Genomic DNA, 19,775 nt, shown 5'->3' with positions numbered 1-19,775 from the left:
TACAGGCGCTTGCCACCACACCTGGCTAATTTTTTTGCGTGTGTGTGTGTGTGTTTTTAGTAGAGGTGGGGTTTCACCATGTTGGCCAGGCTGGTCTAGAACTCTTGACCTCAGGTGATCCACCCGCCTCGGCCTCCCAAAGTGCTGGGATTACAGGCATGAGCCACTGCGCCTGGCCGAGACTGGTCAAATATTAAAGTTGAAATTGTAACAGGTGAAAGTCTCAGCCATGGTGGCTCAGGCCTGTAATCCCAACACTTTGGGAGGCCGAGGCAGGCGGATCACCTGAGGTCAGTAGTTCGCCATCAGCCTGGCCAACATGGTGAAACCCCGTCTCTACTAATAATTCAAAAATGAGCTGGGCGTGGTGGTGGGTGCCTGGAATCCCAGCAACTCGGGAGGCTAGGGCAGGAGAACCACTTGAACCCGGGAGGCGGAGGTTGCAATGAGCCCAGATTGCGCTACTGCACTCCAGCCTGGGCGACAGAGCAAGAGTCTGTCTCAAAAAATAAAAAAATAAAAATAAGTAAATAAATAAATAAAATTAGCCGAGCATAGTGACATGCGCCTGTGGTTCCAGCTACTTGGGAGACTGAGGCCAGAGAATCACCTGGGAGGCGGAGGAGGCTGCAGTGAGCCATGACTGCACCACTGCACTCCACTCTAGCCTGGGTGACAGCAAGACCCCATCTCAAAAAAAAAAAAAAAAAAAAAAGGCCGGGCGCGGTGGCTCAAGCCTGTAATCCCAGCACTTTGGGAGGCCGAGATGGGCGGATCACGAGGTCAGGAGATTGAGACCATCCTGGCGAACACGGTGAAACCCCGTCTCTACTAAAAAATACAAAAAACTAGCCGGGCAAGGTGGTGGGCGCCTGTAGTCCCAGCTACTCGGGAGGCTGAGGCAGGAAAATGGCGTAAACCCGGGAGGCGGAGCTTGCAGTGAGCTGAGATCCGGCCACTGCACCCCAGCCTGGGCGACCGAGTGAGACTCTATCTCAAAAAAAAAAAAAAAAAAAAAAAAAAAAAAATGGCAGGCACAGTGTCTCACGCCTGTAATCCCAGCACTTTGGGAAGCTGACGGGGGTGGATCACCTGAGGTCAGGAGTTCAAGATCAGCCTGACCACCATAGTGAAATCCTGTCTCTACTAAAATATACAAAAAATTAGCCAGATGTGGTGGCGGGTCCCTGTAATCCCAGCTACTCAGGAGGTAGGAGAATTGCTTGAACTTGGGAGGCGGAGGTTGCAGTGAGCCAAGATCACGCCCTTGCGCTCCAGCCTGGGCAACAAGAGCGAAACTCTGTCTCAAAAAAAAAAAAAAAAAAAAAAAAAAAGGGAACGTCTCTTTCACCAGCTTGTCCTTTTCTTTCCTTTTGAAAATCACAGTGATTATGTCTTACTTTTTTTTATTTAAGAGCAAATTATACCTGTTTTCTCCAAGAATCAAGTACCTATCATTGGCCAGGCTTGGTGGCTCACGCCTGTAATCCCAGCACTTTGGGAGGCTGAGACGGGCAGATCATGATGTCAGGTGATCGAGACCATCCTGGCTAACATGGTGAAACCTCGTCTCTACTAAAAATACAAAAAAAAAAAAAAAAAAAAAAATTAGCCTGGCATGGTGGCAGGCACCTGTAGTCCCAGCTACTTGGGAGGCTGAGGCAAGAGAATGGCGTGAACCTGGGCAGTGGAGGTTGCAGTGAGCCGAGATCGCATCACTGCACTCCAGGCTGGGCAACAGAGCGAGACTCCATCTCAAAAAACAAAAAAAAAGAAAAAAGAAAATCACAGTAATTGTGTCTTACTTTTTTTACTTAAGAACAAATTTTACCTGTTTTCTCTAAGAATCAAGTACCTATCATTTAAAAGTGAAGATGTGGTGGGGTATGGTGGCTCACGCCTATAATCCCAGCATTTTGGGAGGCCAAGGCAGGCAGATTGCTTTAGCCTAGGAGTTTGAAACCAGCCTGGGCAACATGGCAAAGCCCAGTCTCTACAAAAAATACAAAAATTAGCTGAGTGTGGTGGTGGACGCCTGTAATCCAGGTACTTGGGAGGCTGAGGTGGGAGAATCACAAGAGCCTGGGTGGTGGAGGTTGCAGTGAGCCAAGATCACGCCACTGTCATCCAGCCTGGGTGACGGAGCAAGGCCCTGTCTCAAAAAAAATAAAGTTTTGGGAGGCTGATGCTGGTGGATCATTTGAGGTCAGGAGTTTGAGACCAGCCTGGCCAACATGGTGAAACCCCATCTCTACAAAAAATACAAAAATTGGCCAGGTGCAGGGGCTCACGCCTGTAATCCCAGCACTTTAGGAGGTTGAGGTGGGTGGATCACCTGAGGTCAGGAATTTGAGACTAGCCTGGCCAATGTGGTGAAACCCCTTCTCACTGGATGCGGAGGCTCATGCATGTAATCCCAGCACTTTGGAAGGCCAAGGCGGGTGGATCATGAGGTCAAGAGATCGAGACCATCCTGGCCAACATGGTGAAACCCCTTCTCTACTAAAAATAACAAAAATTAGCTGGGCGTGGTGGCATGCACCTGTAATCCCAGCTACTTGGGAGGCTGAGACAGGAGAATTGCTTGAACCCAGGAGGCAGAGGCTGCAGTGAGCCGAGATCACACCACTGCACTCCAGCCCAGGTGACAGAGCAAGACTCTGTCTCAAAAAAACCCAAAAAAACAAAAAACAAAACCAAAAATTATATGGACTTGGTGCCGCATGCCTGTAATCCCAGCTACTTGGGAGGCCGAGGCAGGAGAATTGCTTGAATCCAGGAGATGGAGGTTGCAGTGAGCCGTGAGTGTGCCACTGCACTCCAGCCTGGGCAACAGAGCAAAACTTTGTCTCTAAATAAATAAATAAATAAAGTGAAGATGTTAGATATTTTATGACATGTCTTTTACTCTTCATCCTCAAATTTCCCTTCCTCAGTTCTGTCTTATCCTATGACATGTGTGTCTGGATGGTCTATTGTAGGTGGCCACAAATTGCCGAGTTTACTTATTTGACATTTTCCTTCTGGGAAGTCGAGCTTTCAACAATGGACTTCAGATGATATTAGAAGACAAGAGAATTTTGAAGGTAAGTATATAAACCGATTCCTGTGCTATTAAGATTAGCAGACAGGTTCTAATGACTGTTCCCTTCTGATTCCTTAGGTTATCCATGATTGTCGTTGGCTTTCTGATTGCCTCTCTCATCAGTATGGAATTTTGCTGAATAATGTCTTTGACACACAGGTACATGAAGGGAAGCACTGGATTCAAACCATTATATGCAGCTCCTGTAGATAAAAAGGCTCATCTGGTCATCTGATGAGTGAAAGTGTTTTTAAATTTTTTTTTTTCATGCTCCATTTCTGCTCACTTTTCATGTAAAATGTTTGTACAATATGTGAGAACATTTGGTGTACTATAAAAGCACTGCAGAAAAGTTGCTTAAAATTATTTATAAAGATGTTTTCCTCATTTTGCTCCAGAATTTGTCAAATAAGAAGCAAGATTCATACTCCATAGCATTCAGAAACTTGAGCAATTTAGGGATCATTCAGAAGCCTGACATGGGAGACATAGTGTGAGATGAACAATCACATATCTGCCTTTACCACATATGTAACAATTAAGGCAAGCTGACATCTAGCTCAGGGGTACAGGTCATCCTGCGTATGCCCCCCCCCAAGTCTATGTGGGCCCCAAACAGCCTGAAGTGATATAATTTGTCTGTCATCTAGGGGACCTTAGAGAAATGATAAATCCCTAGATTCTATTAGCCATTGTTGTTGTTGTTGTTATTATTATTATTATTATTTGGAAGTGGAGTCTTACTGTGTTGCCCAAGCTAGTCTCAAACTCTTGCTCTCAAGCCATCCTCCTGCCTCAGCCACCCAAGTAAAGGCATGAACCTCTACTAGCTCTTAGAGCTGATCTGGGTTTCTGGTTTGACTGTGAGAACAGTAAAACCACTAGTTTTAATTATGTTTTCTTCAAGTTCTTCTAGTCTTTTAGGTTAATGACAGGAAAGGGAAATCTTGATTATGCAAGCTTAGAGCCTTTGGAGAGAAATTGAACTAATGAGTTGGCCAATTATTTTTGAGCAGCAATCTCTAAAAGTTCAATTTTATGTTACTATATTTGGTTCACTTTTTCTGTTTGTATATCTACTCATAATGAATTTGCTGCCATTTCTCACTTACCTCTTCCTTTGTGCCTTCTTTCAGGATGTTTCACTTAGTAGGGATTGCTTTTATGCTTACTCCAAAATCTAACATAATTGCTGTTTGTTTCCTTGAGGACATTAGGCTTCTTGATTAGATCTTATACGTATTGTCTAATGAAGACCTTGGCATATCTGTTCATGTTTTTCTTTTTAGAGTTACATAGTCCAAGAAGCAGAATTTTCACCAATTTGTTTTTCTATAACAGTGTATTAGTTTCTTATTGCTGCTGTGACAAATCACCACAAATTTAGTGGCCCAAAACAATGCAAATTTATTATTTTATTGTTTTAGGGGTCAGAAATCTTGAATCATTTTCACTAGGCTAAAGTCAAGGTGTCTTGCATGGCTGGTTTATTCTAGAAGCTCTTCTGAAGAGAGAGTGAGTTTTCTTGCCTTTTTCAGCTTCTAGCAGCCACTTGTATTCCTTGGCTTGTAGCCCCTTCCTCCATTTTCAAAGTGCATCACTGTAATCCCTGCTTCCATCATCACATCACCTTCTCCTCTGACTGTAGTAAAATCTCCTTCTGCCTCACTCTTAAAAAAAAATCACTTGTCAGGCCGGGCGCAGTGGCTCACGCCTGTAGTCCCAGCACTTTGGGAGGCCAAGGCGGGTGGATCACGAGTTCAGGAGATCGAGACCATCCTGGCTAACACAGTGTAACCTCATCTCTACTAAAAATACAAAAAATTAGCCAGTCATAGTGGTGGCAGGTGCCTGTAGTCCCAGCTACTCGGAAGGCTGAGGCAGGGGAATGGTGTGAACCCAGGAAGCAGAGCTTGCAGTGAGCCGAGATCGCACCACTGCACTCCAGCCTGGGTGACAGAGCGACACTCTGTGCCACAAAAAAAAAAAAAAAAAAAAAAAAAAATTAAAAAAAAATCACTTGTCAGGCCGGGCGCGGTGGCTCAAGCCTGTAATCTCAGCACTTTGGGAGGCCGAGACGGGTGGATCACGAGGTCAGGAGATCGAGACCATCCTGGCTAACATGGTGAAACCCCGTCTCTACTAAAAAATACAAAAAACTAGCCGGGCGAGGTGGCGGGCGCCTGTAGTCCCAGCTACTCGGGAGGCTGAGGCAGGAGAATGGCATGAACCCAGGAGGCGGAGCTTGCAGTGAGCTGAGATCCGGCCACTGCACTCCAGCCTGGGCGACAGAGCGAGACTCCGTCTCAAAAAAAAAAAAAAAAAAAAATCACTTGTCATTCCATTTAGGGACTACCTGGATAATTCAGGATAATCTCATTTCAAAATCCTTAACTTAATCCCAGCTGTAAAGTCCCCTTTGCATGTAAGATAACATTCACAGGTTCCAGTGCTTATGAAGTAGTTATCTTTGGGGGCCATTGGCCAGCCTACCACACATAGATAAATACTTTTAATTATTTATTTTATTAGGTTTTCTTATAAAATTTTCCTGGTTACCAGTAGATAATAAAAGTAATTTTTTTTTTTCTGAGACAAGGTCTGGCTCTGTTGCCCAGGCTGGAGTGCAGTGGCATGATCATAGCTCTCTGCTAGTGAGGCCTCAAAGTCCTGGGCTCAAGCCGTCCTCCCACTTCAGCCTCCCAAGTAGCTGGGACTACAGGCACACACCACCATGCCTGGCTGATTTTTAATTTTTTTTTAATATATGGGATCTCTCTATGTTGTCCAGGCTGGTCTTGAACTCCCGACCTCAAACAGTCCTCTAGCCTTGGCTTCTCAAAGTGCCGGGATTACAGGTGTGAGCCAACATGCCAGGCCCATCTGTTTTCCTCCCAGAAATGGAGTCTCACTATGTTGCCCATGCTGGCCCTGAACTCCTGAGCTCAAGAGATCCTCCTGGTTCAGCTCCCAACTCGCTGGGACTATAGGAATGCATTCTCAGCCCACTAAAAATAATTCTTGAATTTTATCTCCCTTTCTTCATTCCCTAAAGGGTAACAAAGACTAATAAACAACCATAAGGCAGGCAGGTATTATAAAACAAGGAGAAAAAAAAAATTAGGGGCAGTGGCTCACGCCTATAATCCCAAGACTTTGGGAGGCGGAGACAGGGGGATTGCTTGAGCCCAGGAATTTGAGATCAGCCTGAACAATGTAGCGAGACCTTGTCTCTACAAAAAAGTTTAAGAATACTAGCCAGGCATAGTGGGATGTGCCTGTAGCCCTAGCTACTTGGAGGCTGAGGCGGGAGGATCCCTTGAACCTGGAAGATTGAGGCTGCAATGAGCCATAATTGTGGCATTGTACTCCAGCCTGGGAGATAGAGCAAGACCCTATATCAAAAAAAAAAAAAAAAAAAAAAAAGACCTGGCGCAGTGGTTCATGCCTGTAATCCCAACACTTTGGGAACCCAAGGCGGGCGGATCACAAGGTCAAGAGATCAAGACTATCCTGGCCAACATGGTGAAACCCTGGTAAAAATACAAAAATCATCCAGGCATGGTGGCGCACACCTGTAATCACAGCTACTCAGGAGGCTGAGGCAGGATAATTGCTTGAATCCAGGAGGTGGAGGTTGCAGTGAGCTGAGATCACACCATTGCACTCCAGCTCTGGGCGACAGAGGAAGACCCGTCTCAGAAAAAGAAAAAAGAAAGTAGATAAGAACACAGTAAAGTTGGGTTGCTGGGTGTGATGGCTTGTGCCTGTAGTCATGGTTACTATGGAGGCTGAGGTGGGAGGATTGCTTGAGCTAAGGAGTTTTGGACTGTAGGGCGCTGTGCTGATTGGATGCCTGTACTAAGATTGGCATCCATGTGGTGACCTCCCAGGAGCGGGGAAAACCACCAGGTTGCCTAAGTAAGGGTGAACGAGCCCAGGTCAGACATGGAACAGGTCAGAACCCCTGTGCTCATCAGTAGTGGAATCCTGCCTGTGAATAGCCACTGCACTCCAGCCTGGACAACATAGCAAGACCCTGTCTCTAAAAAAAAAAAAAAAAAAAAAAGTTGAAAATTAGCCAGGCGTCATAGCTTGCACCTGTAGTCCCAGCTACTTGGGAGGCTGAGGCAGGAAAATTGCTTGAACCTGGAAGGTGGGGGTTGCAGTGAGCTGAGATCACACCACTGCACTCCAGCCTGGGTGACAGAGCAAGACTCCACCTTAAAAAAAAAAAAAAAAATTGAGCTTTTATTCTGTTTTTTTTTCCCCCATTTTTCAGATTAAGTTGACTGAACAACTTTAAATTTCCTGATGACATGGTCTATTGTGTGGGTCCTTGGGGAAAATGTTATTTAGACATTTCTCTAAATATATTTCTGGCATGAGATAGCTCTCTGTATATATTCAACTGCTCTGTTTGTCTTTTTAAAATACCACAGGTAGCAGATGTACTTCAGTTTTCCATGGAAACGGGTGGCTATCTTCCAAACTGCATCACTACTTTGCAGGAGAGTTTAATCAAACACCTTAAAGTAGCCCCTAAATATCTCTCCTTTCTAGAAAAGAGACAAAAACTGATTCAGGTGAGTGTTAGAGGATGTCGTGTATGACATTATCTTTTTTCAAGTGTTTTCTGAGCTGTATTATCAGCCTGTTATATAGAAAAATGACAGCTGCCATGTACTCATATGAACATTGCCAAAATCTTAACTGTGCCAAATGGGAATAGTTTATATCTGGTCTCAAGTGGATAAAAGCCAGGATCCAGATTTGCTGGCTCTCAATTAAAAAGCACTTTTAGGCCGGGCTCAGTGGCTCACGCCTGTAATCCCAGCACTTTGGGAGGCTGAGGTGGGCAGATTAACTGAGGTCAGGAGTTCAAGACCAGCCTGACTAACATGGTGAAATCTCATCTCTACTAAAAATACAAAAATTAGCTGGGCATTGTGGCAGGCGTCTGTAATCTCAGCCACTCGGAAGGCGGAGGCAGGAGAATCGCTTGAACCCGGAGTTGGGGGCAGGGGCAGCGGACATTGCAGTGAGCTGAGATCGCGCCACTGCACTCCAGCCTGGGCAACCGAGTGAGACTCCGTCTCAAAAAATAATAAATAAATAAATAAAATAAGCACTTTTAAATACATTTTCTAGCTGTGACGGGGGAAATTTTTGTGAGAATTTGGATCAAGGCAATGGAACCAAAAATCACCCTAGTTATTTCTCCCAAAGTAAAGTAAATTTTCTTTAGCTTCTGACATCCTTGCATGCAAACTTAGGTCATAATTGTATTGGCTGCAGTTCTGTTCACATAATCAAGTTTGCTGCCTCTGGCTTTGAGAAGTCTTGATTGACCAACCTCTACCCTGCTCTTAGGTCATAATTGTATTGGCTGCAGTTCTGTTCACATAATCAAGTTTGCTGCCTCTGGCTTTGAGAAGTCTTGATTGACCAACCTCTACCCTGCTCTTTCTCTGTTACGCACACACTGTTAATGTAGGAGTATGTGTGCAAAGCGTGTGTATGCTCAAAGGCTATCAATAGTGTGAAAGTAGAAGGTAATAATAGAAGAAAACAATAGTGTCTTAAATTAAGCAACACTTTAAACAGTTCTTTTCTTGAGTCTCACTCTGTCATCAGGCTGGAGTGCCGTGGGGCGATCTCAGCTCACCGCAACCTCTGCCTCCTGGGTTAAAGCGATTCTCCTGTCTCAGCCTCCTGAGTAGCTGAGACTACAGGCACGCGCCACCACACCCGGCTAATTTTTGTATTTTTAGTAGAGATGGGGTTTCACCATGTTAGCCAGGATGGTCTCGATGTCTTGACCTTGTGATCCGCCCGTCTCGGCCTCCCAAAGTGCTGGGATTACAGGCGTGAGCCACTGCGCCCGGCCTTAAACAATTATTTTCTTTAAAGTCTTGCTTACTATTCAGAGGAAATTGTTTTATTGTCTCCAGGAAAATCCAGAAGTGTGGTTCATCCGACCTGTGTCACCCTCTTTACTGAAAATTTTGGCCCTGGAAGCTACCTACCTGTTACCCCTTCGCTTGGCACTCCTAGATGAGATGATGTCTGACCTAACCACCCTGGTGGATGGTTACCTAAACACGTATCGTGAAGGGTCTGCAGACCGGCTTGGAGGCACCGAGGTAGGTGCAGCTGTCTGTCTTCAGGACCTCCTTTCTGCCTTCTTCTCAAGGAAGGCAGACGCAGTGACACCCTTTCTTCATAGCTGCAATAGTTTTTATGGGGCCAACTTGGTGATAAATACTCTTGAAGGGGCAACAGCTTGGGCATGATCCATCCCCTCACCTTTTTATAATATTAAGTTAGGTTTCCAGGAAATATTTCTGTCTAAGAATGGGTAAGTTTAATATTTCCATGTTTATTTTTTTATTTTTATTTTATTTTATTTATTTATTTATTTTTTTTAGACGGAGTCTCACTCTGTCACCCAGGCTGGAGTACAATGACGTGATCTCAGCTCACTGAAAACTCCACCTCTTGGGTTCCAGTGATTCTCCTGCCTCAGCCTCCTGAGTAGCTGGGATTACAGGCACCTGCCACCACGCCCAGCTAATTTTTGTATTTTTAGTAGAGGCGGGGTTTCACCATGTTGGCCAGGTTGTTCTCAAACTCCTGACCTCGTGATACGCCCACCTTGGCCTCCCAAAGTGCTGGGATTATAGGTGTGAGCTACCACGCCCAGCCAATTTTTTTTTTTTTTTTTTTTTTTTTTTTTTGAGATGAAGTCTCGCTCTGTAGCCCAGGCTGGAGTGCAGTGGCCGGATCTCAGCTCGCTGCAAGCTCCGCCTCCCAGGTCCACGCCATTCTCCTGCCTCAGCCTCCGGAGTAGCTGGGACTACAGGCGCCTGCCACCTCACCCGGCTAGTTTTTTTTGTATTTTTTAGTAGAGATGGGGTTTCACTGTGTTAGCCAGGATGGTCTCGATCTCCTGACCTCATGATCCACCCGTCTCGGCCTCCCAAAGTGCTGGGATTACAGGCTTGAGCTACCGCGCCCGGCAATGCCCAGCCTATTTTTATTTTTTGAGATGCAGTCTCGCTCTGTCACCCAGGCTGGAATGCAGTGGTATGATCTCAGCTCACTGTAGCCTCAGCCTCCTGGGTTCAAGGAATTCTCCTGCCTCAGCCTCCCAAGTAGCTGGGATTACAGGCACCTGCCACCATGCCCGGCTAATTTTTGTATTTTTAGTAGAGACGGGGTTTTACCATGTTGGCCAGGCTGGTCTTGAACTCCTGACCTTAGGTGATTAGCCTGCCTCGGCCTCCCAGAGTGCTGGGATTACAGGCATAAGCCACTGTGCCTGGCCTCCATATTTATTCTCTCTTTTTTTTTTTTTTTTTTGAGATGCAGTCTTGCTCTGTTGCCTAGGCTGGAGTGCAGTGGCACAATCTTGGCTCACTGCAAGCTCTGCCTCCCGGGTTCAGCCATTCTCCTGTCTCAGCCTTCCAAGTAGCTGGGATTACAGGTGCCCACCACCACGCCTGGCTAAGTTTTTTTTTTTTTTTTTTTTTGTATTTTTTAGTAGAGATGGGGTTTCACTGTGGTCTCAATCTGCTGACCTTGTGATCCACCCACCTCGGCCTCCCAAAGTGCTGAGATTACAGGCATGAGCCACCGCACCCGGCCACCCATATTTATTCTTATGCAGGAGAGAGATATAAAAAAACTATACGTCTGAGGTCAGGAGTTCGAGACCAGCCTGGCCAACATGATGAAATCCCATCTCAACTAAAAATACAAAAAATGAACCAGGTGTGGTGCCACATGCCTGTAATCCCAGCTACTCAGGAGGCTGAGGCAGGAGAACAGCTTGAACCCGGGAGGTGGAGGTTGCAGTGAGCTGAGATCACACCACTGTACTCCAGCCTGGGTGACAGAGCAAGACTCTGTCTCAAAAAAAAAAAAAAAAAAGAAAGAAAAGAAAAAAAAGGAAAAGCTTAAACTATTAAATTGAGAATTTCAATCATTTTTCAAGCATACTATGAATATTAACAATGACTGTCTCAAAAAAAAAAAAGGGGCCGGGCGCGGTGGCTCACGCCTGTAATCCTAGCACTTTGGGAGGCCGAGACGGGCGGATCACGAGGTCAGGAGATCGAGACCATCCTGGCTAGCACAGTGAAACCCCGTCTCTACTAAAAAATACAAAAAAATTAGCCGGGCGAGGTGGCGGGCGCCTGTAGTCCCAGCTACTCGGGAGGCTGAGGCAGGAGAATGGCGTGAACCTGGGAGGTGGAGCTTGCAGCGAGCTGAGATCCGGCCACCGTACTCCAGCCTGGGCGACAGAGCGAGACTCCGTCTCAAAAAAAAAAAAAAAAATGCTAGGATTACAGGCGTGAGCCACTGCGCCCAGCCTAATACTAGCATTTTTTATATGAACCCTATATATGTTATTATTTTTAATGTGTCACTGGATTCTAGTTGTAAGCATGGTTCAGTGTGACAAGATTCTCCATTTCAGTAGAGCCAAGAAAGTCTTATGATTATCTTATAAATTGTAATATTCTACATGCATTATTGGTCACAGTTGGAATAGATGGTAACTTTTCTAACCCAATAAAATATATACAGTCATCTCTTAGTATCTGTGGGGGATTGGTTCCAGGATCCCCCATGGATTCCAAAACCCATGATGTCAAGTCCCTTATGTGAAATGTAAGGATGATTATATGAAACATATGGATGAGCCGGGCGTGGTGGCTCATGCCTGTAATCCCAGCACTTTGGGAGGCCAAGGCGGGCAGATACCTTGGGCACGGGAGTTTGAAAACAGACTGGCCAACATGGTGAAATCCTGTCTCTACTAATAATACAAAAATTAGCTGGGCATGGTGGTGCATGCCTGTAATCCCAGCTACTCAGGAGGCTGAGGCAGGAGAATCGCTTGAACCCAGGAGGTGGAGGTTGCAGTGAGCCAAGATTGCACCATTGTACTCCAGCCTGGGCGACAAGAGCAAAACTCCATCTCCTAAAAAAAAAAAAAGAAATGTATGGATAAAATGTATGTCCCTTATATGAAATGTAAGGATGATTTAAAGTATAGGGGAGGATATGTATAGGTTATATGGAAATGTGCAGCAGCATTTTTTCGTTTTTCACTATCATATCTTTCCCTATACTTTAAATCATTCTTAGATTACTTATAATAGCTAATACAATGTAAATGCTATGTACATAGTTGTCATATTGCATTGTTTATGGAATAATGAAATGAAAAAACAAGTTTGTACATAATCATTTCCAATGCAGCCATCCTTTTTTTTTTTTTTTTTTTTTTTTTTTTTTTTTTTTTTGAGACAGAGTCTTGCTCTGTCACCCAGGCTGGAGTGCAGTGGTACAACCTGGGTCATTGCAACCTCCACCTCCTGAGTTCAAGTGATTCTCCTCCCTCAGCCTCCTGAGTAGCTGAAATTACAAGCATGTGCTACCACACTCAGCTAATTTTTGTATTTTTAGTAGAGATGGGATTTGGCCATGCTGGTCAGGCTGGTCTGGAACTCCTGACCTCAAGTGATCTGCCCACCTCAGCCTCCCAAAGTGCTGGGATTACAGGTGTGAACCACTTTTTCCTGACTATTGCAATCTACAATTGGTTGAATCCATGGATGCAGAACCCATGGATATGGAAAGTATCTCAAGAGAGAAGACTACATATTTGTTTGAGAACACTAATATCAGGAATAGTACAAAAATTGTGACTCTCACCACTATTTTAGCATTTTTGAAGCTATTAGCCAGTGAAATTAGAAAATAAAATGTGAGCTATGAAAATCGAAAAAAGGAATCGGAATTATGACTTGCCAATTATACAACTAAAAACTAAGAAGGAACAACTGAAAAAGACTACCACAAACAAAAAGCCAATTTATAAAGTGCCTGGGTACAAATGTAAAAATTACTAGCTTTTTGATATCCATATAAGCAGCTAAAAAAACATAATCAGAGGCCAGGTGTGGTGGCTTATGCCTATAATCCCAGCACTTTGGAAGGCTGAGGTGGGAGGATCGCTTGAGCCCAGGGGTTCAAGACCAGCCTGGCCAGCGTAGTGAAACCCTGTCTCTACAAAAAAATTAAAAATTAGCCAGGCGTGGTGGCACACACCTGAAGTTCCAGCTACTCTGAGTGGCGGAGGCTGAGGTGGGAGGATTGGTTGAGCCCAGCAGGTGGAGATTGCAGTAAACCATGATCACACCACTGTACTTCAGCCTGGGTGACAGAACAAGGCCTTGTCTCAAAAAAACCCCACAAAAATTAGCAAAGTGTGGTGGCATGCACCTGTGCTTCCAGCTACTCAGGAGGCTGAGGCAAGAGGATCACTAAAGGCCAGGAGTTAGAGGTTACAGTGAGCCATGATTGCACCGTTGCACTCCAGCCTAGGCAACAGAGCAAGACCCTGTCTAAAAAAAAAAAAAAAAACAAAAAAACAAAAAAAACCTCCCCCAAACCTGAAAGAGTTAACAAAATAAAAATTTGTAGGAAAATAAAAATGTAATCCAATGAAAAAAAATATATGTATATGATCAGGTAGACTATCTTTGGGAGATAATACAAGAAACTGCTCTAAGAAGATGTACCTGCTAAGGCAGCTGAGGCCAGGTTGGAAGGGAGACTGACTTTTCCTGTATAATGTTTTTACATGCGTGCATACACAAACAGACACACAGCCCTATGGATTCATTCCCTTTTCAAAATATTGAAATTACTGGAAAAATGATACTACTATAATTGAAGACACCAGAGGGTGCTATATGAACACATTTGAATAGACTCTCATTTACCAATTACCATTTGGTACAATAGAAGTGATTTCAGGCCAGGCGCAGTGGCTCACGACTATAATTCCAGCATTTTGGGAGGCCAAGGCAGGCTGGCTGATCATGAGGTCAGGAGATCGAGACCATCCTGGCTAACATGGTGAAACCCCATCTCTACTAAAATACAAAATTTACCTGGGCATGGCTGGGTGCAGCGGCTCACGCCTGTAATCCCAGCACTTTGGGAGGCCGAGTCAGGTGGATCACGAGGTCAGGAGATCAAGACCATCCTGGCTAATGCAGTGAAACCCCGTCTCTATTAAAACAAACAAAAAAAAATTAGCTGGGCGTGGTGGCAGGCGCCTGTAGTCCCAGCTACTTGGGAGGCTGAGGCAGGAGAATGGCCTGAACCCAGGAGGCGTATCTTGCAGTGATCCCAGATCACACCACTGCACTTCAGCCTGGGCAACAGAGGGAGACTCTGTCTCAAAAAAAAAAAAAAAAAAAAATTACCTGGGCAGGGTGGCGCATGCCTCTAATCCCAGCTACTTGAGAAGCTAAGGCAGGAGAACTGCTTGAACCAGGGAATCAGAGGTTGCAGTGAGCTGAGATCGCCCCACTGCACTCCAGCCTGGTGACAGAGGGACACTCTGTCTCAAAAAAAAAAAAAAAAAGTGATTTTAAGTACCAAATTCAGAAGTTTAGTTACAATAAACTTGTGTTTGCTTTCTCTTCTTAGCCTACATGTATGGAGCTGCCAGAGGAACTGCTTCAACTCAAGGACTTCCAGAAGCAGCGCAGGGAGAAAGCTGCAAGAGAATACAGGGTGAATGCACAGGGGCTCCTAATAAGGACAGTGCTACAGCCAAAGAAATTAGTGATAGAGAGAGCAGGGAAAGAGGAGAAAGTCAAAGGCTTCTTATTTGGTAAAAATTTTAGGATAGATAAAGCTCCAAGTTTTACATCTCAAGACTTTCATGGGGATGTGAATTTACTGAAAGAAGAATCTTTGAATAAACAAGCTACAAAGCCTCAGCATCTGCCTCCCATAGAGGAAGGGGAAACCAGTGAGGATTCCAGTAACAAACTCATTTGCTCTGAGTCAAAGGGGTCAGAGGACCAGAGAATAACTCAGAAAGAACACTTTATGACACCCAAACATGAGTTGCAGGCAAGTTTATCTTTGAAAGAGGAGATAGAACAGTTATTGATGGTGGAAAACAAGGAAGATTTAAAATGCACAAAACAGGCTGTTTCAATGTCTTCCTTTTCTCAGGAAACCAGAATGTCTCCAAGTGACACCTTTTATCCTATAAAAAATGCTGTGCTTTCCACACTCCCTCCTTGTCCAGCCTTGGAGAAGATCGATTCCTGGATAAATCCTTTTCTAACTCTGCCTTAGAGATGTGCAGTTTGTTCTTAAGGCCATGCAGGTGGCATATTTCCTTTGCCATCAGGGCCTTCCACAGTGCCCACGTTCCTCATGTTGTAAATGTAGTAATGCTTCAGTCACAGGGGAAAATTATATCCTCTTGCTTACTCCTGTGTTCCAGGTATGCAGAGAATGAGAATGAATAAGTTAAATGATGGAAGAAGTATAATTTCTGATTATGTCACTGTGTAGAAATGTTCTCAGTGACCAGAGTGCATTATTTCTCATAATTTGGGTTTAGAGGATTTGAAGAAAGGAAAAATCTTGGGCTTAGTGTCAGGAAGACACCATCATTTTCAAATTTTGTTTTGCTTCTTGACTTGCAGATTCCTCTGAAGGGAGCTGGTAAAACTATTAATGATCCATTTTAAAAATTGGTACCTGATAATTTTACCAGTACTTTTTTTCTTTTTTATTTATTTATTGGTTTTATTTATTTATTTTTTTTACCGCTCCTTGTGGAGCAGGGCTACACCATAGGCAGTGTGCCTGGAGTAGCCACTTTTTTCCTTTCTAAAATATGTTATTAACTTTATGTTTGAATGTTGTATGTTTTGTCTGTCTCTTAGGCAAATAGTTAATATTATAGGAATCAATAATTTAATTTTTGTTTTATTTATTTATTTTTTGATGGAGTCTCGCTCTGTCGCCCAGGCTGGAGTGCAGTGGTATGATCTCTGCTCACTGCAACCTCCGCCTCCCGGGTTCAAGCGATTCTCCTGCCTCAGCCCCCCGAGTAGCTGGGATTGCAGGTGCCCACCACCACGCCTGGCTAATTTTTGTATTTTTAGTAGAGACAGGGTTTCACCATGTTGGCCAGGCTGGTCTCGAACTCCTGACTGACCTCGTGGTCCACCCGCCTTGGCCTTCCAAATTGCTGGGATTACAGGTATGAGTCACCGTGCCCAGCCAATATCTTTTAATTTGTTTTTATTTCCTTTACTTTTAGCTGGTTTTGTCCATTTTCCTAACAAAGCAGGAACCCTGGGTTTCTTTTTAGTCTGTCTGTTGTATAAACTTGAAATCTGACTCCATTCTATTTGCCTGGAGTTAGTATACTTTCTTAGGTTGAAAGGAAGGCAGCTTGTATTGAGCCTTTTAAAGTATTGAATGCTTGCAAATTGCTCACGTTCTTTTGTGTAAAATAACCAATAAACCTGTTTTGGCATATTCTACTTAAAAAGAACAATCTCTCACTTTTCTTAATTGGGTCAGGGTGGAAAGAAATGTCTGGATTTCTAGGTCCAGAGTCCAGTTTATAAATCTGTGATTCGACTCTTACTCTTTTTGCACTTAGGAACAATGTAAGATCAGGAGCATCCTTGTCTGCACTGGTTGATTCTGAGTGCCACTGAGAGAATTGCTATGCCTTTCCAAACTCCGGAACCCAGATCTAATCTGAGTTTAAGATTAAGGCAGGCCTAAGGGCAGTCGGTTCAGCCCTGCAGTTGCCTTGTCTCACCTTATACTTAGTTTAGAAAGTCACTTGGGGCCAGAGTAGTTACTGGTTTATCTCTGGTGAATGCATCTCCAGGTTGAGCCCAGAATGTGGTCAATCGAGGTTAACTCTGCAAAAGGCATGGATTCCTGTAAAATTTTTGAACTTCATTTGGCTTCTTAACAGAACCACTCAGTTGCTGGTCTTGAACTCCTGACCTCAGGTGAGCCACAAGATCATTCAGTTGCTACTCATAACATATATACATACATGCTATAAAGTACAATGTAAAAAAAAAAAAAAATGGAAAAAAAGGTACAATGTAGTACCCCTCAGGGTGGGCACGGTGACTCACACCTGTAATCCCAGCACTCTGGGAGGCCGAGGCGGGTGGATCACGAGGTCAGGAGTTTGAGACCAGCCTGGCCAAGATGGTGAAACACTGTCTTTACTAAAAATACAAAAATTAGCCAGGCGTGGTGGCATGCGCCTGTAATTCCAGCGCCTTGTAATTCCAGGCTGAGGCAGAAGAATTGCTTGAACCCAGGAGGCAGAGGTTGCAGTGAGCTGAGATCACGCCACTGCACTCCAGCCTGAGCGACAGAACGAAACTCCATCTCAAAAAAGAAAAAAAAAAAAAAAAGAAAGTACAACATAGTACCCCTCATGTTATAAAAAGGATTTTTCCGGCCCAGCATGGTGGCTCATGCCTGTAATCCCAGCACTTTGGGAGGCTGAGGAAGATGAATCACCTGAGGTCAGGAGTTGGAGACCAGCCTGGCCAACATGGTGAAACTCTGTCTCTACAAAAAATACAAAAAGTAGCCAGGTGTGATAGCGCACAAGTAATCCCAGTTACTTAGGAGGCTGAGGCAGGAGAATCACTTGAACCTGGGAGGTGGAGGTTGCACTGAGTTGACATGGCACCACTGCACTACAGCCTGGGCAACAGAGTGAGACTCTTATCGGAAAAAAAAAAGCCAGGCGCAGTGGCTCATGTCTGTAATCCCAGAACTTTGGGAGGCGAGGCAGGCAGATCAATCGAGGTCAGGACTTTGACACCAGACTGGCCAACGTGGTGAATCCCTTTGTCTACTAAAAATACAAAAATTAGCCAGGTATGCTGGCAGGCACCTGTAATCCCAGCTACTCAGGAAGCTGAAGTGAGAGAATCATATGAACCAGGAAGGTGGAGGTTGCAGTGAGCTAAGATCATGCCACTGCACTCCAACCTGGGTGACAAGAGCGAGGCTCCATCTAAAAAAAAAAAAAAAAAACCAAGCGTGGTGGCACGCACTTGTAGTCCCAGCTTTTCAGGAGGCTGAGGCGGGAGAATCGCTAGAACCCAGGAGGTGGAGGTTGCAGTGAGCCAAGATCGCACCACTGGACTCCAGCCTGGGCGACAGAGCGAGATAACGTCTAAAAAAAAAAAAAAAAAAAAGGAAAAAAAGTTATACTGGACAGTGTGTTTGAGAACTACTGACTCCCCAAACTAAATGAGCCTTTTGGGCTTCGTTACAGTATTCTCTCAAGTGAAACACTCATCTATACCCAAAACAGCATTTTTCTCTACATGTTAATCCCAGCCTGGAGTGCCTACCCAAATTCTATGAATTTACCATGAATTTCTGTTCTTTGCTAGATAGAGTCTAAAAAAATTCCTGTTAACGCAAGACCTGTTGCTAGTGCCCTGCCCCATTACCCAGATTTCTTGTCTACCTTTTGGGAAACCCTGCACTTTTGTCTCGACCCATTGTTGAGTTCTTTACTTACTCTGTATTTTCCTAGTCTGAGAGATCATAACCCATGCTTCCCAGACTCTTGGAGTCTTGCTCTAGTCTACCACTAATTTTCTTTATCTCCTCTACTCGGCTGACTTTTCTATACATAACCTATAATTAGAGACTCACAAGTAATCTGACCCTTTTAGTATCTGAAAAAGGAAAGGAGGTTAAATGACCACCCTGGTCAAAAATGCAGAACTGAAAACGGAACCAGTGTTTCTTGGCTTCTTGTTCCATTCAGGCGTTCTTTTTTTTTTTGAGACGGAGTCTTGCTCTGTCGCCCAGGGTGGAGTGCAGTGGCCAGATCTCAGCTTACTGCAAGCTCCACCTCCCGGGTTCCCGCCATTCTCCTGCCTCAGTCTCCCGAGTAACTGGGACTACAGGCGCCCGCCACCTCGCCCGGCTAGTTTGTTTTTTGTATTTTTTAGTAGAGACGGGGTTTCACCGTGTTAGCCAGGATGGTCTCGATCTCCTGACCTCATGATCTGCCCGTCTCGGCCTCCCAAAGTGCTGGGATTACAGGCTTGAGCCACCGCGCCCGGCCGCGTTCTTTCAACTATAGTATGAAAAGTCACTGCAGCGGCTTTGCCCCTAAGAGCTTGATAGGTTATGGCACAATAGAACTTTAATTCCCTATAGGCATCTTATCATTTTGAGACAAGGCACGCCCAGCAGCAAGCTGAGATGAGGCCTCGGGTAAAGCGGGATGCCTGGGTGCAATTGACTCCCTATGAGTAATTTGTCAAAAAGATATTTATTTTAAAAGCAACACAAATAACTTACAGAAAATTTAGAAAATAAGAGAAAAAATAACTACAACCCTACTTTATACGATCCTTCCTGGCACTTTGATATTTTTCTTTCCTCTCTCTCTCCCACCGTACACACACACACTTTAAACACAATTACAATTATACTGTAAATACAATTGTTGTGCTTTTGATATGTATTTTTCTGTTTTGATGGTTCATCATTTGATATTATGCATTTTTCTATTGTGCTTTTTATATTATGTATTTTTTTTATTTTAAATCGTAACAGCCAACATTTCACTATTTTATTTTTTATTTATTTTATTTGTATTTTTTTTGAGACAGGGTCGCACTCTGACACCCAGGCTGGAGTGCAGTGGCATAATCTCGGTTCACTGCAACCTCCACCTCCCAAGCTCAAGTGATCCTCCCACCTCAGCCTCCTGAGTAGCTGGGACTACAGGCGTGTACCACCAGACCCGACTAATTTTTGTATTTTTAGTAGA

General features: G+C 44.4%; 1 protein-coding gene across 1 annotated transcript in view; it reads left to right on the top strand.

Moving 5' to 3' along the window:
* EXD1 (exonuclease 3'-5' domain containing 1) overlaps positions 1 to 16,478 on the top strand; it is a 44,063-nt gene extending 27,585 nt beyond the window's left edge. Inside the window, exons 8-12 of the mRNA XM_077939102.1 lie at positions 2,982 to 3,086; positions 3,164 to 3,244; positions 7,528 to 7,671; positions 9,040 to 9,231; positions 14,603 to 16,478. Of these exons, the coding sequence (XP_077795228.1) occupies positions 2,982 to 3,086; positions 3,164 to 3,244; positions 7,528 to 7,671; positions 9,040 to 9,231; positions 14,603 to 15,265 (1,185 nt within the window). The 3' untranslated portion in view covers positions 15,266 to 16,478. The remainder of the gene's footprint in view (positions 1 to 2,981; positions 3,087 to 3,163; positions 3,245 to 7,527; positions 7,672 to 9,039; positions 9,232 to 14,602) is intronic.
* Positions 16,479 to 19,775: the final 3,297 nt, after the last annotated feature.

Source organism: Macaca mulatta, chromosome 7 (genome assembly GCF_049350105.2).
Source record: "Macaca mulatta isolate MMU2019108-1 chromosome 7, T2T-MMU8v2.0, whole genome shotgun sequence".
In the NCBI taxonomy this organism is placed as follows: domain Eukaryota; kingdom Metazoa; phylum Chordata; class Mammalia; order Primates; family Cercopithecidae; genus Macaca; species Macaca mulatta.
This window is presented reverse-complemented; position numbering and strand designations above follow the sequence as displayed.